This window comes from Felis catus, chromosome A2 (assembly GCF_018350175.1).
Source record: "Felis catus isolate Fca126 chromosome A2, F.catus_Fca126_mat1.0, whole genome shotgun sequence".
NCBI lineage: Eukaryota > Metazoa > Chordata > Mammalia > Carnivora > Felidae > Felis > Felis catus.
The window spans coordinates 121,466,327-121,491,175 of record NC_058369.1 but is presented as its reverse complement, the minus strand read 5'-3'; the positions used below and the strand labels follow the sequence as shown (position 1 = coordinate 121,491,175).

Genomic DNA, 24,849 nt, shown 5'->3' with positions numbered 1-24,849 from the left:
GAATTCCAAGATTCTGATGGCTCATTGGAGTATTTTCCTTTATAGATTATATCACTCCAACTTCCAAAAGGAGGATTTAAAAAATCCAGGTTAGGGGCACCTAGGTGGCTCAGTTGGTTAAGCGTCTGAATCTTGATAGCCACTCAGGTCATGATCTCACTCACGGTTTGTGGGTTCAAGCACAGGCCTATCAGCACAGAGCCTGCTTGGGATTCTCTCTCCCCTTCTCTCTCTGCCCCTCCCCCGCTCATGCTTATTCTCACTCTCAAAATAAATAAACATAAAAAAAAAGAATTCAGCATACACTTTCAGAACCAATGAGGAGACTCAATTTGCATACAGACAAAACCAACAACTGAATTTTTCTGGCATCATTAATCAAAACAGTTGTCCAATTAATCTAACAGTAAGTGAACTATGTACTAGACAGGTTCATATATGTTATCCATTTCATCTTTGTAAAAAACCTAGTATGGCTATTATTCTTGCTGTCATCTTAAAACTGAGGCTCAGGGAGATTAAGTAACTTGCTCAAGGTGTCAGCATTAGTAAGTAGCAGAGCAGAACTTTCAACTCAGGGCTTACAGACTTCAACCATTTTCATTTAAAGCATTTGAATATACTGGCCCATGGCCCTGTCACTGAAATCATGAATAAAGAGTTGAACATTGGATATGGCAAAGAATGTAAACAATGAAGGTGACCCTTAACTCACATCATACACAAAAATTAGTTTATTTATTTATTATTATGTTTTATTTTATATTTGAGAGACAGAGAGAGAGAGAGAAAGAGCATGAGCAGGGGAGGGGCACAGAGAGGGAGACACAGAATCTGAAGCAGGCTCCAGGCTCCGAGTTGTCAGCACAGAGCCCGATGCAGGGATCGAACTCACGAGCAGTGAGATCATGACCTGAGCTGAAGTCAGACGTTTAACCGACTGAGCCACCCAGGCGCCCCACAAAAATTAGTTTAAAATGGACCACCGACCTAAATGTAGGAGCTCAAACTAAAAACTCAGGAAGAAAACAGGAGTAAATCTTCATAACTTTGTGTTAAGTTAGACAATAGTTTCCTAAGAATGAAACTAAAAGCACAAGCGATAAAAGAAAAAAAAAAAAATCAATAAACTGGACACCAAAATTAAAAACTTCTGTGCTACAAATGAGACCATCAAAAAAGTAAAAGGTAATCTACAGAACAGGAACAATATTTGCAAATCATATATTAGATGAGGAACCTGTATCCAGAATAAAGAATTATAATTCCATAATGAAAAAAGAGCTCAAACAACAAGTGGGCAAAGGCTGTAAATAGACATTTCTCCAAAGATACATGAATGGTTCATAAGCACATGAAAAGATGACCAATATCATCAGTCATTAGAGAAATATAAATCAAAACCACAAGGAGATAACACTTCACACTCACTGGAATGGCTATAAGAAAAAAGACAGATAATAATGAGTGTTGGTGAGAATGTGAAGAAATTCTTTCATTACTGATAAGATTGTAACATGGTGCAGCCAGTTTGGAGAAGTTTGGTTGTGTGGTGTTTTTGTTGTTGTTGTCGTTGTTTAAGTTTATTTAAGTAATCTCTACACCCAACATGGGGCTTGAACTCACAACCCTGAGATCAAGATCTGAGCTGAGATCAAGAGTCGGATGCTTAATTGACCAAGCCACCCAGGTGCCCCAATTCCCCCTAAACTGTTAAACAAAAAGAGTTACCATACAGCCCAGTAATTCCCCTCCTAGGTTTATATTCAAGAGAAATGAAAACATGTCCACACAAAAACCCGACACAAATATTCACAGCACCATTACTCAATAATCACCAAAAAAATGGAGCAACTCAAATTTCCAATTGATGAATGGATATACAAAATATGGTATATCCATACAATGGAGTATTATTTGCAATAAAAAGAAATGAAGTACTGATAGATGCTATACATTCATGAACCCCAAAAAACATTATGCTAGGTAAAAGAAGCCAGTCACAAAAGAACACATAAAATGTATGACTCCCTTTATATGAAATGTCTAGAATAGGCAAGTTTACACAGACAGAAGATTAGTGGTCGTCAAGGGTAAGAGTGGGGTGGGGTGGGAGTCAATGCTAACTGGGTTTCGTTTGGGGATAATGCAAATATTTTTAAACTGTGGCGATGACTGCACACTAAAAACTACTAACCAGTATACTTTAAATGGTGAAATTTATGATGGGTGAATTATTATCTCAATAAAGATGTTAAAACAACAACAAAAAATGCTGATCAGTGGTTACGAGACCATGAGAATCTTGCTCTGGATCACTCACATTCCAGATGTCCTTTTTACACAGCACAAACGTATACGGGCAAGAGTCACCTTCCTAAACCTGCGCTGGGGGGCAGTAAGCAAAATTATCGCACCTCCCCAGACAACCATCTGGTCAGCATGATGCAAGCTTTTGTTATTTCTGGAATGCAGTACTGCAATGTGTTGTGCCCTAACCTGCTGGCCAGGCCCACGAAGCCTGCAGCTGGATAGAGCTCAGGGCAGCAGCCCTCCCGCTTGCTGCACGGGCAGGAAAGGGACCTAAAATGGCAAAGTAGAAAGCTCACAGCACAGTTCAGAAAATTTCCTTGTGACAAAACATAGGCACAACACTGAGCAAAGTCTTCCTCACTCCTGAACTCCTCCCTTCCTCCTACCCCCAAATGGAGTCTGCTATTCTAGGTCAACATATTTTAAATATAGGTGCATTATGAATCAGCTAGAATTATATAATGATCAAGCAGGAAGGACCTTTCAAGGTATTATGTAATGGAGCAATGACTCCGGAGCCACTTACTAACTGTGTGACCTTGGGCCAGTTCCTTGACCTTTCTGTGTCTCAGTATCTTCATCTGGAAAATGGATGTGAAGATTAAATGAGTTAATACTCATAAAATGTTTAGAATAGTGCCCAGAACGTCGCAAAATCTTTTACTATTTTTATAATTATTGACTGGTAAATCTCATCATTTTTATGGAGGAAGACGTTAAGCTCAGAATGGTAAAGTGAGTCTGAAGCTTGCAGCGGATTTTAGGTCTCTTTAATGCCTCAACTATGGTTCTACTATTAATTTACAACCGAGCAGGTATAATATTCCTTGACCAACTTTTAGGGCTTGAAAGATATGAATAACAAACATACAATGCCTAGCTCTACATTTCACACAATATAGGGATTTGTGAAATGTTTGATCCATATTTCCTTTTCATTCCAGGTTTAATCCTCTAATGTCTAAAGAGAAGGTGTGACGCTAAATTCCAGAATGTCTAGTGTTCTGATGTTTAAAAAGTGGGATGGCTCAGGGCTGTTAAAGAAAATACACGTAAGTTTTCTCTCTCTCTTTTTTCATTTTCCTTTTAAGGAGCACAGGGTACCTGCATATGCCTAGTGTATTAGGAAAAGAGACTGTTTGTATTTCTCTATTTTAGTACTATACTCATGCAAGCAATTTAAATGCTATTCTCTGGGTTTGATGATGTTTCCAACTTTCAGTAAATGATACCTACCGGTTGATTAAAGAGGCAAGAGAAACTCACAAAATAACTACAGTATTTGGCAAAGTACAATAAATGCAAACAAAGTAAGTGTTTCAACACTCTCATCATTTCTCTCTCTTTCATATACTCCTACCGCCCCATGGTGTTTACACCAGCATAAGAGATAGGCAGGGGCCTTTCAAGCTTCTTATCCACCCCTGCAGCCTTGTTGGAGCCTCACACTAAGCTCTGCAGCCTTTCAGGTCTTCTTTCCTTTCCTCACTCACTCGCCTCTGTCCTGCTTTACGGCCTTCATACCTCACACCGACATTCCCCGTAGCTAAAAAGTTCTTCCTCACAGCCTCCAAATGCACCTCTGCCTTGGCCTCGCCAACTAGCTAGCTTCTGTTTATCCTTCAGGTTCTGCTTAAATCTTTTCTTCAGAGAAGCCTCCCCCAGTGACCCAAACTAGCTTCTCTTCTTCCCTTCTCCCCAACTCACACACACTTGGAACATGCTTCTAAGTACTTCCAATAAACGTCTTTCTCCCCCATCAGACTGTAAGCTCAAGAAAGGCAGGGACTGTGTCTGTCTTGTTCAGTGTTGCTTGCCCTGTGCCTAACATAATAGTAGGTAACAACACAGCAGATGGCAAATGAAATTAACAATATCCTCCAAGCATTAAAAGGATCAGCTAACAAACTGATTTCCTAACTTCTCTACTCAGATTTGACAAAAGGCTTCCCATATCAAGCTGTGGGCATGACAAAATTACACAAACAGATATGACCATTTAGAGAAAAATTCACAACGAACAAAAACTGTGGCTGGGATATCTGTTTTAATGTTTATCTATTTTTGAGAGAGATAGAGAGAGACAGAGTGTGAGCGAGGGAGGGGCAAAGAGAGAGGGGGACACAGAATCTGAAGCAGGCTCCAGGCTCTGGGCTGTCAGCACAGAGCCTGACGGGGGCTCAAACTCACGACCGTGAGATCATGACCTGAGCCAAAGTCGGAGGCTCAACCGACTGACCATCCAGGTGCCCCTGGGATATCTATGTTAAAATTACTGTGTGCAAAACCCTAAGGAAAAACATTACTTTTTTTAAAAAGTTTATTTTGAGAGAGAAAGAGAGAAAGAGCACGGGGGAGGGGCAGAGAGGGAGGAAAGAATCCCAAGCAGGCTCCATGTTGTTAGTGAGAGCCTGATGTGGGGCTTGAACCCACAAACGTGAGATCATGACCTGAGCTGAAAGCAAGAGTCGGACGTTGGTGTACCTGGGTGGCTCAGCTGGTTGAGCACCCAACTTCAGCTCAGGTCATGATCTCACGTTCGTGGGTTCAAGCCCCACATCGGGCCCTCTGCTGACCGCTTAGAGCCTGGAGCCTGCTTTGGATTCTGTGTCTTCCTCTCTCTCTGCCCCTCTCCTGCCTGTCCTCTGTCTCTCAAAAAACAAAATAAAATGTTAAAAAAAATAAATAAAAGAGTTGGACGCTTAACCGACTGAGCCACCCAGGCAACCTGAAAACATGTTACTTTTAGGGGCGCTTGGTGGCTCAGTCGGTTAAGCGTCTGATTTCAGTTCAGGTCACAATCTCACGGTACGTGAGTTCAAGCCCCATGTCGGGCTTTGTGCTGACAGCTCACAGCCTGGAGCCTGCTTCAGATTCTGTATCTCTCTCTCTCTCTCTCTGCCCCTCCCTTGCTTATGCTCTGTTTCTGTCTCTCAAAAATAAACATAAAAAAAAAATTTTTTTAATGTAACTTTTAAAAACAAGCATCAGAAGAAGAAAAAGTAGTAATGTCTTCATCAAAGCTTGTCATTAACAGTCACACTATGTTCTTTTGGGAGACTATCTCACATAGGAGGGTGGAAGAAACGAGAATGCATTTGTTCCTCCTAGGCTATACCATTTCGTTCCAAAGTAAATTTATCTCCTGATGAAAGACAGTGTGCTAAAAAATAATTCTAAGTATATTCAGTAAAAGTACCCGGTGGTGTGATGGGCTTCTATGAACACTATGCCCACAGTGAGGTGGCATGTGGGTCAAGGGAACATGCAGCATGATATAAGGACAGCTGCCTCTGGCAATGGCTCCAGGCTCCCTTTTTAGGGCTTCCACCCTGGCACCAATCGCAGAATTAACTTCTCTTACTTGGGGCAGAAAAAAAGAGACTCTTTTCCAACTAGACAGATGGTACAGGCATCACATGATAAAGATTCCAAAAGATCCTTCTAGAGAAATTTTGCTGTATTGAAGAATACATAACAACAGTCAGGGGGAAAAAAAACCAACCAGGAAGCAGGTACTATACACACAGACTAAACTTTCTATATAAAGGAGGATGAGAGTAAGAAAAGTGAGGGAAAAAAAAAAAAAAAGGCAGGGGAGGGGGATGGAAGAAAAGAAGGAAGAGTGTTCAGGATGAAAGAAAAAAGTTAAAAAGCATGTGTAATAGAAAGGGGTGAAAGACCAGGCACTAAATTTTACTCAAGGGGTTAAGATCCATATATCTCAGAACTTGGAGATACCTGAAAGACAAATTACCTGATCAAGCATGCTCCCTTTAGATTAGCAGAGTGTTAATGAGCCTTGGACATTCACCAAAGCCCAGCCACGAGTTACCCACATCTAATTGAACCATTTGACATCAAAGAAAGTCCTCAAAAGCCAAGGCCAGGTCTTCTAAAACACCTTTCTTCACTCAGTCTTTACTAATGAATATCAGGAAAATAAACAACTCACCTCTAACCACAGTCTGCAAAAGGAAGAGATTCTGGGTACAGCCAACAGGTGCACTTTTGGCTGTGCTGTGTAACCTCATCAGAGTCAATATGCCAACTGATCCTCACAGACACATGAGTCCTTAAACTACCCTAGAGCATCACCACACTAAAACATTTAAAAAACTGTCCAGTCCCGGGGCGCCTGGGTGGCTCAGTCGGTTGAGCGGCCAACTTCGGTTCAGGTCATGATCTCACAGTTCATTAGCTGGAGACTGCATCCGGCTGTGTGCTGACAGCTCTTAGCCTAGAGCCTGTTTCGGATTCTGTGTCTCCCTCTCTCTCTCTCTGCCCCTCCCCTGCTTGAGCTCTCTCTCTCTCTCTCAAAAATAAATAAACATTAATGAAATTTTTTTTTAACTGTCCTGTTCTATCAAAGGCTGGGAAAATATATCTCTCCCACTATAAGAGACACTGGGAATACCTCTGGTCTCAAATACACTGCTATTAAAATTAAAAGTGCCCAGCTCTTTTTCCATAATAAAGTTTAATTCCAAAATGGTGCCTAATACAGTTGCTAGCATGGCAGAAGGCTTTTACTAAATACTGGTTGCAAAAACGAAAATATGCTTGTTCTGAATTATATTCACGGTTGGAGAATAGTTACGACCTTACAAGATATGAAGGAAGGTACTTCCACACATTGGAAAGGGGGCAGAGTGTATTTTTAAGCCATTCTGCTCAGCAGTGCAACAAAACAGACGCTACCGTTTCATTTTGTGGGAATTTCTGGGTCTGTAAAACAAAAAGAATGCTCAAGTGAGACAAGCAAAAACCGTGTACATACTTTGGAGCTTTGAACTATTGAGATGGAATTCTGATACCTTGGTCCGCACGCAGATGTCTCCGAAAGTGACAAAGGGAAAGTGTTTGCACTGGGGACTTTGTTTGAAAAAGGACCTTTCACCTCTGGAATTCCAAGTCACCTCTAGCATTCACAGGAAACCTTCCAACCTCTCTGCTGGGCGGGCGAGACCAGCTCCTTCGCCAGAATTCGATAGGCTCCTAGAAGACCCCCACTGCGGGAGTCAGCGCCTCTTTCCCGCTGACGCCGAGGGTATCGAGCCTTTCCAGTCACTCCAAACCTCTGTATTTTGTAGCTTTCCTTGAAGCGAAAGGGCAGTTATGGGCCTCACCCAGCCCCAGCAGAGGACTGTGTCCTTACAGCATGGGTGACACGGCCCCGTGAGAACGGCTTTGGGCAAGTATCCCCGACCCGTGCAGGCCTCTCCGGTTTCACTAGGGGCCGTGACCCCGACCCCCGGGGACGCGCGTCCGACGCCGCCCTCCCGCTGCTCAAACAAAGGACCCGGCGCCTGGCGCGCCCCCCACTCACCGCTCAGATAGTTGGTCCACTTGTACAGCACCCCCTCCATGTCGCCCGCGGCCCCTTGGCCTCCGCCGCGCCGGGGCCGTTTCCCTTCGCCCGCCGGCCCCCTCACTGCCCCAGGCCCCAGGAGGCGAGGAGCACCGGCAGCAGGGCCATCGCCCAGAGCTGCCGAGCCGCCGACTCCCGGCGCCCGGGCCCGGTGCGGGGACACCCGGCCAGCCTCACATCCTCGGCCCGGGGGCGGGGTCACTGCGGCGGCCTCGGCACGTGAGGACGCGGCCGGCCAGGGCCCCCGTGCGGTGGAGCGGCGCGCTGTTCACAGGGAGGCGAAGGCACTGGGTGGGCCCGAGTGGTGGCTGCAGCCTCCAAGGGGCCACTGTAGCGAGGGAACCGGTGGCTGCCGGTGCCACAGCGCACTCCCTGAATCCTCGACGCGCCGGGCCCGGGGCCCGCTCGCGCATGCCTAGTGCGCCGCTCGCGCGCACGTTCCCAAGGTCCACTCCGGGGTTTGGCTGCGACTGCGGCGGCGGCGGGGTGACGTAGCGGGAATTGCAGGCAGGGAAATTGAGTCCTGGGAAGTGGGCTTGAGAGTAGGCGACCTATGAGACGATGCGGGACACAGTCCAGACTTAATGGTACCGTAGGTGGGGCCGTACCCACCTCTGGATGTTTGAGGGTCAGTGTGGCCCCTTAGGGTGCCTCCTGTGTTATAGCCCCCAGGGTCCAAATCTTGTTTCAAGGCTAGTTTGATGCCAGAAAATCGAGGCAGCTAGCAATAGAGCGTACGGAGTCGACGGGAATTTCACGATAGAATACAGTGTGGCTAGTAAACATGTTTAAACTCTAAGGCCTAGCTATTGGAAGTGCGGTCCATGGACAGCAGAATTAGCATCACCTAGGAGCTAGTCAAAATTGCAGGAACTCACGGCGAGCCCAGGCCTCCTGAGTTGAAATCTGCATTTTAACAGATACTCTAGAGGATTCCTAAGCATATTAAAATGTGAGAAAGTACTGTGCCAAGGATGTTTGACCAGGGAAAATGTTAAGGATAGATTAAGTGGAAAGAGCATGTTATGAAAGAAAGTGTACAATCTGATCTAATTTCTTTTAAGCCTATGTCACAGAAGCATGAACCAAAATGTTAAGATGATTATTTGTAGATGGTGGCGCTATAGGCGATCTCTTTTTCTCTTTTTCTTTGGCATAAGATTGCCAGATTTAGCAAAAATACAGAACAACGGATTCGTTGTTTATCTGAAATTCATGTTTAATTCGGCTCTTTTATTTTAACTGGAAAACCTACTTTCGTGCTTTCCAGTTCCTTCCAAATGGACTGTAATGAACAGGTGTTGCTTTTGAAATTAGGCGAAAAATGTAAAGCTAATAATTTTAAGCTAAGATGAGCCAGTGTAACTCGTAACTGTGATTACTGTTTCTTCTATAAAGTGGAGATCTGCACGTCCGTATCCGCGATAGAAGCTATTATTTACCTTCCACATTAAAGTCACTAAGTGATAAACTGTTAGCAGCCATAACATTATGCGGTGTTGTAGAATGAATCAGAAGACCGGGTTTGAAGGCGGAGCTCAAATGCTTTGGGGCTGAACAATTTTAAGCAGGACCCTTAACCTCTCCTTGCCCAGATACATTTATCATTTAAATGGGATTAAAGAACCTGCCTTACTGGCAGTGTAGTGAGGTTTACGCAACGGGAATGCGCTTTGCGAACCCTACAGAAATATTTAAGCCTTTATCGTTTATACTGTAAGTTAAGTAACAATACAGGATTGTGGACTCCTAGGGGCGGGGAGTAACCTCTCAGCGTGCGCAAGAGTAAACAGGCCTTTCCGGATACCGCTACCTTTTCACTTAGCCTGGGGGCTCAGCACGCACAGCCGGGGAACTTCACAGCTGTAAATCTGCCGGAGGAGTTTCCGGTTAGCTGCGTTCCCCAGGGATCTCCCAAAGTCCAAGGTCGTGGAATTCTTTAATCCGCCTTTCTCTAGGACCCCTCCCTGTGCTTCGCGGCCTGACCAAGTCCTGGCTCCGCCCAGCTGTAATTATTGCAGCATCATTGGCTTGAGAGGCTCCGGCGGACTGCACTGCTAGCCAATGGGGAGCCATCGTTTCCAAGAGCCAACCTGTGAGAGCCAGTCAGGCCCGGGTTTGGGGTTTAACGCTTTAGAGGCGGGTTCGCATTACGTGGGAAAGTTGTCGTAGTAAGTGTGCCACGTCTGCTGGGAAGCGGTAGTCATGAACTTGCCAAAGGCCGTTGTCTTGAAGCCTTCAAATACTTTCTTAGTTCTATGAGGTCGGGGGCCCTTTCTCTGTTTTTGTAGGAACTTTCCTGCGCCAGCAGCATGAGGCTTTTTTTGTGGAACGCGGTGCTGACGTTGTTGGTCACTTCTTTGAGTGGGGCTCTGATCCCTGAACCAGAAGTGAAGATTGAGGTGCTCCAGAAGCCGTTCATCTGCCATCGCAAGACCAAAGGGGGAGATTTGATGTTGGTCCACTATGAAGGCTACTTAGAAAAGGATGGCTCCTTATTTCACTCCACGTAAGTGATTACACCTCGCAGGTAAAATAGTGAAGAACCCATCGACCTGTGCGAGCTCTCTGGCAGGAAAGGTAGCCTGTATCAGGTTTCACTTCTCTTTTGAAAAATTGAAATCTGTTATTTCCTTCTTTGGGCAAGGAAATTGTTTAAAGACAATCAAGACAAACAATTTGGTTAAAAACAATAAAGACAATAACGGTGCCTTTGAAGTTCCTTGGAACTTGGAAACGTGTGGTAAGGATAAAGGTTAATTTTTACTATAAAAATTAGAACTAGAATCTTTGACATATTGCAGAAGTATCTAGGTGTGTAATTAGGCAATAAGTAGAAAAAAACTGTAAAGGAATTTTATTTCCCAAACTCCATTCCCGAGGGAAAATGACTCAATTCCATTTTGAATTTGGTGTAGGTGAAATTTACTTTAAATTTTTCGCAGGGACTTCATGGGCAGAATACACAATCATTTATTTGCTTGTTGTAGGGTATGCTAATGCTAGCCTATTGATCTGTTTAATTTTTGTTCGTACAAATGACATTTTGGTCAAGGTATAGTACCATGATTTGTTTCATTATTTTTTTCTTTCTAGAAATTCAAAGATTTCATTGATGGGTATGGTTATGGCCATGAAAGATTAATCCAATAACTATAGTGAATGATTTTCAAGTGGTTACACTATCATTATTCTGTTCTATACGAACAAAGAAATTGCACCATGGATGTTTTACAAGGGTAATGATTTCTAATTAGGCATTGATTCTCTTCATTCCATTCCAAGATTATTTATTGAGCATTTCTTTTATGTTAGGCCCTGTGCTTGAGACTAGGGAGATTAAAACTTTTTGGCTTCTCCATCCTTGTCCATTCATTTATCTGTCCATCTAACAAACCCTTCTCGAGTGATCACAAGTCAGGCCTTGAGGATGCAAAGGTGACTTAAGAGTGGGCTCCTGTCCTCCAGCAGTACATCATCTACAGGAAGGAGGACGACAAGTAAATAGCTCATGCTATGTAGTACAGAGTGTTCAAAGTGTTTGCAAAGCATAATGGAGTCTGGCATTAATGATGCTCTGGGGGGTAGGGTAAGAGAAAGACTTCCCAGAGATCATAATTGAGATGGGTCTCGAAAGATGGGTGGAGGGTTCCTTCCAGGTGGAGAATGGGGGCAAGGAGGACATTCCAGGTAGAGAAAATGGCATGAACTAAAGTAGTGAAGCTTTGTGGCCCATCCTAGACCTCATTTTCGGATGAACTGCCTTTATTGAGCATTCAGACCTGGTCTGTCAGGTTTTGGAGAAATGAATGGCGTTCTTCTCTGAACTCTGTTAGCCTTTGCAAAAATTTCTGAAACAGTGGCTTGCCATAGAATTCTCAACAGCTCCATCTTCTTAGCAACAAGGCCAGTGCCACAGTAGATGTTAAACAAGATTAAGGTTTGCATTTAAAATTTTCAACTGCATCTTTATTTTTAGTCTGATCTCTTTTAGATACAGCCTGATGTCTTTCAGGTCTCAGAATGAAAAACCTATTGGCCTTTGGTGGTAGCCATACAACATTATTTAGCAGTTTGCTACTAAAGTTCTAGTACCCATTAAAAAAAAGTCAGTCGGTTAAACGTCTGACTTCGGCTCAGGTCACGATCTTGCGGGTTTGTGGGTTTTGGCCCCACGTTGGACTCTGTGCGGACAGCTCAAAGCCTGGAGCCTGCTTCGGATTCTGTGTCTCCCTCTGCTCTGTCCCTCCCCCCACTCATACTCTGTCTCTCGCTCTCTCTCTCAAAAGAAATAAACATTAAAAAGATAAATAAATAAAGTTCTGGTACCTGATGAGGGGACGGTTTTCATGCGGCCTCAGTGTAAATGGTCAGGAACTGCTAACCCTGAGTTTTATGAAGCAGTACCATCAAGTGATCTGTTGGAGAGCATGTTTGCCATGTCTAGAATAATAGCCTGTGTGGTAAATAGCTTAAATCCTTTAGCTGTGACAAGAAATGTACCAAAACTGTAGTCAGCACTGGGTGGCAGATTGTTTTCTTCCTTCTTTATTCTTTTCCAGCCTTCCCAAGTGTTCTACAGTTGGCGATTTGTTTCTTTAGTCATAGGGGGAAATTAAGAAAAGAGGAAGTAATGGCTTTTACCTAGATTTAGTAATTAACCATGGTGTCCATGAAACCTAGTAGAGTGATTTCTCATTCTCACCTATACGATATCCTTGAGAATACTTTCCGTATGTACCAAAAAGGAGTGAACTGGGGCTCAGGTGCTATTCAGCCCTCAGGCCCCCCAGTAGCTTGGCAGGCTGGGTTTCTTAGGCTGGCCTCTCTCCAGGTCCTAAGCCAGGGTATTTGGATCATTTCCTTCTTCCTCAGTCCTTGAGGGACAACTCCCCCAGGTTTCCCTGCACAGCCCCACAGAAAATGCCTGCAGGCAGCATCTAGGTGGGGTTCGGGTTGAAGAGCAGCCGTTTCCACCTGTCAGAGCTATCGCGAGACTGTACATCAGCAGGGCTTATAGGCAGACTAGAAGATGCTGTGCTCCTGACTCTCCAGTGTCCATGTGGGTGTGGACCCATTTGTCTTGGCAGTAACTTCTCCTTAACTTCTCTTTCTTCCCAAATTCACCCATTTTCCATGATTTTCTCCCTCTTCTGCCCAGGATGACGTTCCTGGGACAGCATCGCTATGGTTAAGACCTTGAAGTTTGGAGTTAGATCAAATACCAGCACATTTAACCTCAGTTTCCTCCTCTGTACAATGGAGAAATGATGGTACTTACCTCATATGATCATTCTCACGGAGTTAAAAGAGGCAAAGAATTTGGGGTAATACCTGGTACACAGTAAATCTCAAATAATTATTAACTGTTTTTATTATTATTCCCTCTGCCCTTCTCTACCTGATTCAATTGTATGAAATTTGCATCAAGAAATAGGGGCAGTGGATTAAATCATTACAAAATTAACCTGGTTTTGTGTGTATGTGTATAGCTGTTTTTGTTAATTCCCAAACTGAATCACTTATTGGTAGAATAAAATGCTCCCACATCAATAAAAAAAGAAAGTTACTAAAGAGTTCTAATATGTTTTCTTTCTATTGTAGTCACAAACATAACAATGGTCAGCCCATTTGGTTTACCTTGGGCATCCTGGAGGCTCTCAAAGGTTGGGACCAGGGCTTGAAGGGAATGTGTGTAGGAGAGAAGAGAAAGCTCACCATTCCTCCTGCCCTGGGCTATGGAAAAGAAGGAAAAGGTAATAACAATTTCACATTTTTACTACAGCATTGGGGTTCTTCTCTGGATTAGGAAACAGAAGTCAGCGTAACTAGTATGTATTTTTCCCCCAGAAGTAGAAGATGTGTATTATTATTTTTTTTAAGTATGATTGCATCTTGATTATCATTTGAGATGGCCAAATTAAAGCCATTCTATCTTAATGGTCAACTGAACTACTGATACAAAGTTCTGGAACCTTTAACCCTATCATTAACAGTTTACCACCATATTAACCAAAAGAATGGTTTTTAAAAAATTATGGCACAATACTTACAAAATAATGGTCTCTATTTTAACCACTTTTAACTGTACGATTCAATGGCATTATGAACATTCACATTGTTGTACAAGCATCACCACTATCCAGTTTCAGAACGTTTTCATCCTCCCCAGCTGAAAGTCATCAATTTATTTTAACACCAAAAAGAAAGATTATTCCACATAAGTGTTTCGATGAGTTGAACACGTGAAATATAGATTATTCAGGTATTAAATGGGGTTTAGATGTGGGCTGCAGGGGGCTCACAACTGAAGTTTTCTTTAACAAAGCTTTTTTTGGGGGGTTGTTTTCATTCTTGTGTTAAAGTTGTTTTATAACTGTTGTTATAATTCACTTATAAAACCTGATGGAGTGACATGAAATGAGTGTTATAAAATAGAAGCAAATAGGCTAGCTGATTCCAGGAGACTTTGTGCTAGTTTGTTCCAGGATGTACACCTGCTGTGTGAGTGGGGACCCACGCAGCTTTCCAAAGGGCTATTTACAAGAGGCCAGATGACGTTTCCTGCACAAGATATATTTCCTTTCTAATTTAACCTAAGGGAATAATCAGGTATCAGGAGAAATATTTGTGGACAGGCATGTCCATTGCTACATTGTTTTAAAATGTTTATTTTTGAGAGAGAGAGGGAGCGTAGAAGCAGGGGAGGGGCAGAGAGAGAGGGACAGAGGATTTGAAGTTGGTGAAGTTGGTTCTGTGGGGACAGCAGCGAGCCCCATGCAGGGTTCAAACTCACGGGGCAAGTTCATGACCCGAGCCAGAGTCTGAAGCTTGACAGACTGGACTACTCAGGTGCCCCACTACATTGTTTCTAATAGCAAAAATATTGAAATCAACTTCAATGTGTAATGAGAAGGGTTAACTCAAATATGGCCCAGTTATTAAAAAATAGCATTTCAAGGATTAAAAAAATTATATCCAAATGGGTAAGATATAATGTTATATACAAAAGTGGGAAATAAAGCTATACTATATCCAAGAGTAAGTATTAGAAAAAAGTATATACACACACAGAGTGAATCACAAGGAAATAATTAAGAATGTTAACAATGGATGGGTCGGAATTATTTTTATTTCTGGATCTGTCTCTTCCAAATTCTCTACAATGGGCATGCATTCCATAATGAAGAAAAAAATTTATTAAGTAGTCACCAGAACCAGACAGGGATCCACTCTGATACTGTAGCAATAACAGACTTCATAGTATCCCTAGGTCTAAACTTAACAAGTTACAAAGTGAGAATCCTAACCCCAGTTTCCAGAGAAGAAAGTCAATGCCATATGTGTAACATTATATTCTTTTTTTTTTAATGTTTATTTATTTTTGAGAGACAGAGACAGCATGAGCGGGGGAGGGGCAGAGAGAGAGGGAGACGTAGAACATGAAGCAGGCTCTAGGCTCTGAGCTGTCAGCACAGAGCCCGAGTTGGAGCTCGAACTCATGAGCCGTGAGATCATGACCTGAGCCGAAGTCAGATGCTTAACCAACTGAGCCACCCAGGTGCCCTTGTAACATTATATTCTAAAATGGAACTTGCTGTATAAATCTTATGCATAGAATGGAATTTACTAACCAAATTCAATTATTATGATAATCATCTCTTTAGAGAAGAAAATCAGGTATCTAGAAAATGTTTCTCTGATGTTCATCACCTTCCTGCTGTATCTTTATTGCCTCACCTTTAATGTATATGTAGAATTAATCCATTACTCTTACTCCATACTGTATTTAACTCAATTTTACTGTAGGACAAACAGAGTTCTAAATTTGAGTCATTTCGTCCAGACTGAGAGCCATGAAACTAATTCTGCTAATGTGTATTTAACACTAATTTTGTAGTCATTTGGTACCACGTTTGCATGTCTCCTTTGGAAAGACACCAGTTTTATCAACGACCTAGTGCATGCCCCTTCTCTGTCTAGATCTGGAATGGTAAGCTTGGGCACAGAGTGTAAGTTTTGTTCTCTTTAATACTTAACAAATGCTCTTTGACAGAAATATGTGGGATTTGGATGGGGGGGGGGACTAAGAAATATTTGTAATGTTTACCCAGACCTTTATGTTAAATACAGTTATAAGGAAACAAATTGAAAAAAAAAAAAAATTGTTCATACTGCCCAGAAAGTATTTTTTTGAAAAGGCCCCTGGGACTTTTAATAGAGCTCTTTTCATGTTTTAAAAGATTTTTATCTCCCTTCTCAGAAATTTGTTTTAATTTCTTCTCTCTCATGAAATGTCTTCAGAATATGTATATAATTATGTATATGTTCTATATCAGAGGAGGTGTTTCCCAAGTCTGAAATTGTTGAACCTTTCTGTATTGTTTTTAAAGCTTATAAGAGAATTATGTTTTAGTAATACATTGAGAGCTTACTATTTATGAAGCAGAATGCTAAATATTTTACATAGCTTTATTTTCCTCCGTCTTCCCAACAGATTCTGCATTTTATAAATGCATTCTATAAATGAGGAAATAGGCTTAAAGAGGGGCAAGTTTAAGCTTTAATACCGGCTCCTGGGACACCAGATCTCTCTCAGTTAGATACTGCCTCCTAGTGGTAGAAATGCTACTAGTCTATGTATATCTAGGTCAGGACTTTTGTGCACCCCCCCACCCCCCCACCCCAAAGTTAGTTAAATCACTTGTACTATAATTAACTCTGAATTATCTACAGCCCTTTAAGTCATTCTTGACATGTAATATATAATATCTTAATCCTATTTGAAATTTAATACCAGGCCATCAGGCACATCTGTATGTATGTGTGTGTTTGTGTGCACGAAACAGTTTGTAATTGCAAAGCCAAACACAGACTGCTTTTGATCTACCAGTTTGGATTATTCCTTTGCTATTCTATTTGTTCGAGTAACATATAGTTACAAGTAATTGACATCACATGTGATAGCCTTAGGAAGGCTCTTCATTGAATTCAATCAAAAGAATATTTTGTTCAGCGTCATAAGTTTCCTGTCATCAAAACTTTGGGATTGTTTAAGTAAAAGTTAACCTCCGTCTCTCTTCATGTCAGGTAAAATTCCCCCAGAGAGTACACTGATATTCAACATTGATCTCTTGGAGATTCGAAATGGACCAAGATCCCATGAGTCATTCCAAGAGATGGATCTTAATGATGACTGGAAACTCTCTAAAGATGAGGTGATCTTTCCTTCTTCTTACTCCTTTGTTTGCTTGTGTCTTCTCACTTATTAAAAAATATGCTTCTAAAGAAAATTTATTTTTGTTTGGATAAAATATTGTTTGTAAGTTTTCTTATAATACTGATGCTTTGAATATTGGCTCTTTTAAAAATAGGAAATCATTGTTTTGGAGAGAAACATATTGAGACTCAACAGCATTCATTCTTTTGCTTCCCTCTCCCCCCACCCCTACCCCACCATGTTTAAGGTTTACTGTATCCTTCCCTCTTTCTGAGTTTTTGAAAGGTCCATTTTGCTAAGACAATTCCCATTTTGAAGTTGCTATATAAGAAATGTGGATGGCTGGAGAAATATCTCCTGTTGACAGTTTCTGTTTAAAACTGTCAACTGGCTGTTAAATGCACTTTGTTGTAATTTCCTGGCATTTAGCAGCAAACGGCCCACCTGCTGGGTTCTTTTGTTCTGGGTAGCACCTGGAGAAAGGAGACTCTGGTCTGGATTTTCTAGAGCGGAAGACCTTTCCCAGCCCCCTCTTAGTTCTGGTGTTTGCGTAAGGATAAAGGAAGAAGTCTTCACCCTGTAATTCATTTAGGCTCTCGCAGCCATTTTTACACATACCTGTCTTAGTCTGGCTGTTGTGAGGAAAGGATTGGAGGTAGAGAGCTACTCAGTTTTTTTGTCTGCGCATATTCTCCATTGTGGCCTGGCTGGTCAGAAATCAAGTCCCTTTTTATGTTTCGATCAATTTCATTCTAATGGCCAGGAAATGATTAAGTCTTAAATAAGCGAAGTTATTATGAACTCATAGGGTCATGATCTACAGCTACTAAATTTATAACACCTTGTACTATTACCAGTCATAGGACTTTTTTCTATCCAAGGTAAATTTCAGTAACCTTTCATTTAAAAAACCTTAAATATACAGCATATTTAAAAAAAAAAAAATCAATCCAGGGGCGCCTGGGTGGCTCAGTCGGTTAAGCGTCCGACTTCAGCTCAGGTCACAATCTCACGGTCCGTGAGTTTGAGCCCCGCTTTGGGCTCTGGGCCGATGGCTCAGAGCCTGGAGCCAGCTTCCGATTCTGTGTCTCCCTCTCTCTCTGCCCCTCCCCCATTCATGCTCTGTCTCTGTCTCAAAAATAAATAAACATTAAAAAAAAATCAATCCGGGGCGCCTGGGTGGCGCAGTTGGTTAAGCGTCCGACTTCAGCCAGGTCACGATCTCACGGTCCGTGAGTTCGAGCCCCGCGTCAGGCTCTGGGCTGATGGCTCGGAGCCTGGAGCCTGTTTCCGATTCTGTGTCTCCCTCTCTCTCTGCCCCTCCCCTGTTCATGCTCTGTCTCTCTCTGTCCCAAAAATAAATAAAAACGTTGAAAAAAAAATTAAAAAAAAATCAATCCAATTAAAAAAGGTGTTTATTAAAAAGTTTTTCTCCCACCCACATCCTCTTCTACTATGTGATCTGTCCCTTTCTGCATCCAGTTTTATTAGCTTCTAATGTATCTTTCCAGTGTTTCTTTATGCAAATACAAGCAAACATGAATACATATTCCTGTTTCCTCTTTTCTTACACAAAAAATAGCATGATATACATAATATTTGACATCTTGCTTTATTCTCACAGTATATCCTAGGGATATATTCCACATTAATCCATCTGGCCTTATCATCTTTTTTTTTTAACAACTTCATTCAATCTCCTTAATCTTAAAAATAAATATGTCATATGTTTGTATATTGGTGATAGGGGCAGGAAGGAGGACTTGAAATTACTGATCTAACAGAAGGAGTAATAGAGCTCTGATTAAAAATGAAAATACAGGTTAAACTGCATTATGGTCAATCTAGTGGGTAATTGGGAACAGGATTTTGTTTATGTCTTTAAATATCTGAATGAGAGTGAAAATTTTTAGTGTAAGCACTCATCAGGCTGGATTTTGCTTTAATTTCTGAGATTGGGAGGTCATGAGGCATGGTCATAGCCAGATCCACAGCATGGACTATTACCAGACACTTACTTAAATTAAAAAATGCCATTAGGAGAGGGGAGGCAAGTGGGAGCAATGGGTGAAATAGGTGAAGGGGATTAAGAGCACACTTATCATGATGAGCACTGAGTAATGTATAGACTTGTTGAATCACTCGCTATATTGTACATCTGAAATGAGTATAACACTGTAAATTATACTGGAATTTAAAAAATTAAAAAAATTTTAAATAAATTTTTTAAATGCCATTCTTTAATCTGATTTTAAGAGAGAAGTACCTGGAATTCTGACCCTAGTTAGAGATCTGGATAATTCAATGGAATGAAAGACTACAGTTTTTCAAATGCTTGGCTTTATTTAGCCTCAGATTAAGAGCAGGTAGTATCCTTTCACTGGGTGCTTTTCTTTTTCTTTTTCTTTTTCTTTTTTTTTAAGTTTATTTATTTATTTTGAAAGAGAGAGTATGAGTGGGGGAGGGACAGAGAGAGAGAGGGAGAGAAAGAATCCCAAGCCGTCTCAGGTCTCCGAGCTGTCAGTATAGAGCCCGACTCTGGGCTCAATCCCATGACCTGAGCCAAAATAAGACTGGGCCGTGTAACCAAGTGAGCCACCCAGGTGCCCTACTGGATGATATAAACCTTATCTTTGCCTCTGAGCAATATTCTGTGTCTATATTGGAGCAGTATAGCAACAGTTTTTAAGGAGAAAAAAAAATTCCTTTACTGTCATTGGAAATATATCCAATGATATATTGTAAAGCAGTTGGTTAGTCATTGTTGTATATAATCCAGTAAACTACCAGTCCACTCTGTGATATTAACAGGCTTGGTGTGGGTGTCTTATGAATTAGAATTATTAATGAGACCCATTATTTTGTAGGTTAAAGTGTATTTAAAGAAGGAGTTTGAAAAGCATGGTGCAGTGGTGAATGAAAGTCATCATGATGTTTTGGTGGAGGATATTTTTGATAAAGAAGATGAAGACAAAGATGGATTTATATCTGCCAGAGAATTTACATATAAACATGATGAGTTATAAAGATACATCTGCCCATTTTATATGGCATCCATCCTTAAAGACAGGGCAACCATTTTAAAAGAAGGTCTCATTTTTAAATAATGTGCTGTTCCTGTTCTGGTTATATATACATATATATATATATATATATATATATATATATATATATATATATATATATATATATATATATTTTTTTTTTTTTTTTTTTTTCTGAATATTATTTGAAAAACCCCTTAAGATTCCTAAGTGCCCATTTCTTTCTGGTGAGTTATTGGGAAGAAAAGAAATTAATTTGTCTTTGAACGGAAGACTGCTGAACTATTTTCCACTTTCACATATGAAGCCTTATGGTTTACTTGCTTACTTGTAATTTTAAAATATTGCAGCCAGAAGCATGCCCAACAAATCGGCACCCTCTATTTCTCCTTCCCTCTATTTTCTCCAAGTTAGATACTGACATTTGAGAAACCTTTTGCAATAGCCCAAGGCTTACTATTTTCATGTTATAATGAAACAGTGGGTCTGTAACTGCCTTTGAGTCTCTGCTTAAGGAAAAGAGGAAACTGGTTGTTGATTTGGGCTTGTAACCAATTACTGCTCTACTGAGATGTGTAAGGCTGAAGTGAGTAACAAAGTTAATAACTTATAAATATGTATACATTGAAACATTCTGCCCAGGACTTAAGTTTTATAAAGTTTGGTTCCTAGTGACTAATAATCTATAATGAGAAATTGGACAAATTATTTATGTGTCTGGCTCTTCGTAATAACGGGTCAAAACATTGTTGCTGAGGTAGAGAGTTGTATCTAGTCAATGTTTAAGTCTAGCAGATTACCCTTCCTGGTTTATTAATGAATAAAATCTATTACTAATGTATTATACTACAATAACATTGTATCATGAGAGAAGTTAGTAAGCCAATCGAAAATTTCCCGTTTCTGCTCATCAAAAAATGACATGGATCCACAGCTGCTACTATTGCATAAAAATCTGTCCTGCATCAAAAAAATGGATGATTTTATAATTTTACCTGAAATTGGCTTTTATCCTTTTCCTTTAAAAAAGCTCCCAAATCTCCATTTACTAAGAATAGTTCTTTATCATTTACAAAGTGATCTCAAGTGCATCATTGTCTTTGATTTTCATTGCTCTGAGCCCTGTGGGGGGGAAAAAAAACTGGTGGATCTTAATGTAACTGTTTTATAGATGAGGACATTATCCTTCAAAGAGATTGATTGTTTTGTCCGAGGTCAACAGCTAACTTGTGCAAACAGATCGCAGTCCCCAAGTTCAGTATGTTTGTTTTGCCCTCTACTAGTGAAAAAGCAAAACTTGCCTTTGAACTCATTGGACCTAATTCTCTCTTCACTTTGCTCTCAAAGCAGTCAGCTCTGTTTTTTGTTTGTTTTTTTGTTTTTTTTTTTTATCTTTGGCTCCTTATCCTTTGAAGATGGTGAACTGGCTGTTGTAGGTACTTTTGACTTCTTCCCCTGATCTAGGAAAGGCTCTGGTTTCATTGAATAGTCTTGGGGTTAGCACTGAATTGCCTCAAAAACCCTGTCCTGTGAGAAGATCCAGGCATGTTTCTTAGTCCTTTCATGCTTGTTTACCTCTAGGTTTTTTTATTTTGTTTTGTTTTGTTTTGTTTTAGAGAGTCATGAACAATTATTGCATCATATACAGGCTACTTTTGCCACTTATCTGTTGACATTTTCCTCACCAGACCATAAAGTTCTTGAGAAGAACATATATAACACCTTTTTTCTGATGAAATCAGCTATATGTCAAAAACTCTTAAATTGTCACTGCTATTTTCCTCAACCCGGAGGAGTTATGAACCGCAATACAGAAAGCTTTATGCTGTGTTCGTCGGGAAGGAGAGAGCTTGTCACGTGGTAGCACCTTGTATAGACGTTATTGGCGATGCTATCTCCGGTAAAGCAGGCAAAGCAAAAAGAATTGTGATTATTTGGGCAGCGTATTTCTTTATATGTGAGTTCACATAAATTCTCATCTAAATCTTTAGACACAAACATGAAATGAAAGCATATAAATAGGTTATGGTCGTTTTTAAGCATCTGCCTTTGGTTTAGCTGCACCTCTACCCCTTTCCATTCGTGGGAATAATCAGACATGAACTGTGACCTCACTTGTAATATAATTTGACTCATTAATATTGCTAGATATGTCCTACTTAAGTTTATATGACCATGTTGTATTCTTTTCAAAATAAACTTTATTTGGGGAATGATTGGTTTTGTGAAACCTTCTTCAAGTGCCAGTTTCCTTAGCAGCTTTATTGATTTTCTTACCTGTTATTCTAGGTTTTATGTTGAAACTGGATAGGGAAGATGGATAGGTCATGGTAGGAGAGGGGGGTAGTGACGCATGGAACGTGATTATCTGCTCTGTTTATTTTATTTATCTGTTTTTTGACATTAATTTTTTTTTTAATTTTTAGAGAGAGTGTGTGAGTGCGGGAGAGGGGCAGAGAGAGAGGGAGAGAATCCCAGGCAGGCTCCATGTTCAGTGGGGAGCCTGACGTGGGGCTCCGTCCGTTGCACGATCCTGGGATCATGACCTGAGTCCATATCAAGAGTCAGACGCTCGACTGACTGAGCCACCCAGGTGCCCTTGTCTGCTCTGTTTAGAGATATGTGTAAGAAAAACTGTGCTTTGGTTTCAATTGTTTTGAAATAAGCATTAAACATTGAGAATCGCGGGCAACAGCTGCTAGTGAATTTTGGTACCAGAGAAAATGTATGTGTTGGGTTTTATTCAGTGTGGTTTGGGTGGTAGTTCTCACTATTGTTTTCGTTTGGGATTTTATTTTGTCACAGGTGGACATTATGATGATTAATGCCTAGTGAGTGAGTGAGCACTGTAAAATGTAATTAAATGAAATGCTGGGTTGTCATAAAAATAACAAGAAACAATGATTTCTGATTCAGAAAGGGGATCAGCCATTTGAATCTTTGCTTGTGGAAATGAATTTGTACCCCTTCATGATATATAGGAAATTCTTTACATCTACAGCGCTATTAGATATGAGCATGCTGTCTGTCCCTACTGAATTGAGCGTATGGATGATTTCTCAGCGTTGTTTGGAAACTGCAAGAGGAGAAAAAGGGACTTGGTGGAATGTTATGGAAAAAAATACATCTCTCACCCTTTTATTAAAAAAGGGACTTATCATCGTAATAATAACCCTGGGAAAAAAATAACAAGCAACTTATTTTCCAGAGTTGCAGAGCACTTGGTCATAAGGGTGTTTTGATTTATTTTCTTTTTGTTTCTTACCCACTTCTGTTTGAAGTGAAACCTAAAATGTCAAGCGTGATTATACATTCCTATGCCCATTTGGAAACATGAAAATTTTGGTACTTTTCTCTCTTAATATCTGTAGCATTCTATTTAGGAAGATTTGCATATTCTCTTCAGTACGATGAAATCCATACATTCTTACATAAGGGTTTGGAGTCTATTTGAAGGGTAAATTCTTTTCTCTGTTTAAAACATTGCTTTGCCTTTGCTTTCAGCCTTGCCTCTGCTGCCTTCAGCTCCTTGCTCCAGGCTGACAGAAGACAAAGACCTTATAAACACTGGTTTCCTAGTGCCATCCTCACATACAATGAGAGGCTTGCTTTGCTTCCTGAATGTTGCAGAAATGTAGCAGTGATTCAAAACTAGCATACACCAGAGGTGCATGGTATATGTGTGAAATATGCAGATTCCTGACCCCTTTCCCCAGCAATGCTGATTCATTCTTGGGTTGGGCCCATGGTTCTGCATTTTAGCCCACTTGCTAGATGATGATACTGATGCAGGTGGTCTAAGATTCTTAATTTGAGAGATGATTCACGTCACCAATTCCCTGCCCTTGAATATACGATCTTCTATATTTTTCTTTGAATATTCTTTCTTGTTTTCTGTAAAGCATTGGTCATTGGGGAAACTAATTGTGCCTAAAACTGAATGTACAGTCAAAAGGGTAAGTTGTCTGGAGATACTATTTTCCCCAGGGTTAGGAATTTTTTAGGACTCTAAATTCTCACAGCAAAAAGTTAGATCATCAGTAAGTATGTTTTTGTGAACATCTTCCCTACCAGAAGAGAGAAAAGAGACCCAAACTTTCCCAAAATTATTGTTCTTTATTATTTTTTCAGAATTATCTATAGCCCACATGTTTAGAAGATATACAGTCAAGAGATTGCCTTTAAAAAATAAATATATATATGTATGTGTTGTATGTAGTGTATAAACTATGTGCCATGTATAATATATACATATATTATGAATAGATTATACATATATATGAATATGTATATATATAGTTTCATATCAAAGATAGTCATTGAAATGTTCTCTCTAGTACATGATTTCCCTTCTCTGAAAACTTGTCTATACCGTGCAGTTAAATTTCCTTTTGGTTGATTTGGAATCTGTCTTTCTGTACTTTGCCTATATTTCTATGTTTCACTTATAATTTAGGTAAAAGTTCCTAGTAGTTCTCCATGTAAAACCAACAATAATCTTTTTTTCATTCCTTCAGCTTTGGTTTACCCAAGGGATTAAGTGGCTCATTTTGATATACATAGGTTATTGTTAAGGAAAAGAAAAGCATACAAACAGTTGGGAGATTCTGGAGTTCTGAAAACACCTAGCACGCTAATCAAGGATTCTTTTGTTTACCATTTCTTTGTGTTCCTGTACTGCTAATAAAGCCTCTGGCATAAAATGGATGACTGTAGTGAGTATGAGTCAGCCAATAATTTACAAAGCCAATCTAAGTGCCTAGGACCTAGACTAACATTAATTTTATTTTATGATCTGAAAACAAATTACATGAGATGTTTGCTGAGGTTTTTTACTCTAAAAATCTAGAGTAAAGTGAATGCTGTCCCCTGGGTCTTCAGTAACAGCTAAATTATATCTC

At 40.5% G+C, this 24,849-nt stretch overlaps 2 protein-coding genes across 10 annotated transcripts in view; one reads left to right on the top strand and one right to left on the bottom strand.

Annotated features, from left to right (window-relative positions):
- PLEKHA8 (pleckstrin homology domain containing A8) overlaps positions 1-7,768 on the bottom strand; it is a 93,809-nt gene extending 86,041 nt beyond the window's left edge. For all 8 annotated transcript variants that reach the window (XM_045052553.1, XM_003982903.6, XM_019825644.3 and 5 more), the window contains exon 1: positions 7,643-7,768. In XM_045052553.1, the coding sequence (XP_044908488.1) occupies positions 7,643-7,682 (40 nt within the window). In that variant the 5' untranslated portion in view covers positions 7,683-7,768. The remainder of the gene's footprint in view (positions 1-7,642) is intronic.
- Positions 7,769-9,776: 2,008 nt separating this feature from the next.
- Positions 9,777-24,655, top strand: FKBP14 (FKBP prolyl isomerase 14). 2 transcript variants are annotated; one of them, XM_019825642.3, is made up of 4 exons: positions 9,777-10,193; positions 13,289-13,440; positions 16,775-16,902; positions 23,453-24,655. In XM_019825642.3, the coding sequence occupies exons 1-4, from the start codon at positions 9,997-9,999 to the stop codon at positions 23,489-23,491; spliced, it is 516 nt and encodes a 171-aa protein (XP_019681201.1). In that variant the 5' UTR covers positions 9,777-9,996; the 3' UTR covers positions 23,492-24,655. The 2 variants fall into 2 exon arrangements, with proteins under 2 accessions (XP_019681201.1, XP_003982951.1); XM_003982902.5 differs by lacking the exon at positions 23,453-24,655 and adding an exon at positions 19,772-22,161 and having other exon boundaries at positions 9,791-10,193.
- The last annotated feature ends 194 nt before the right edge of the window (positions 24,656-24,849 follow it).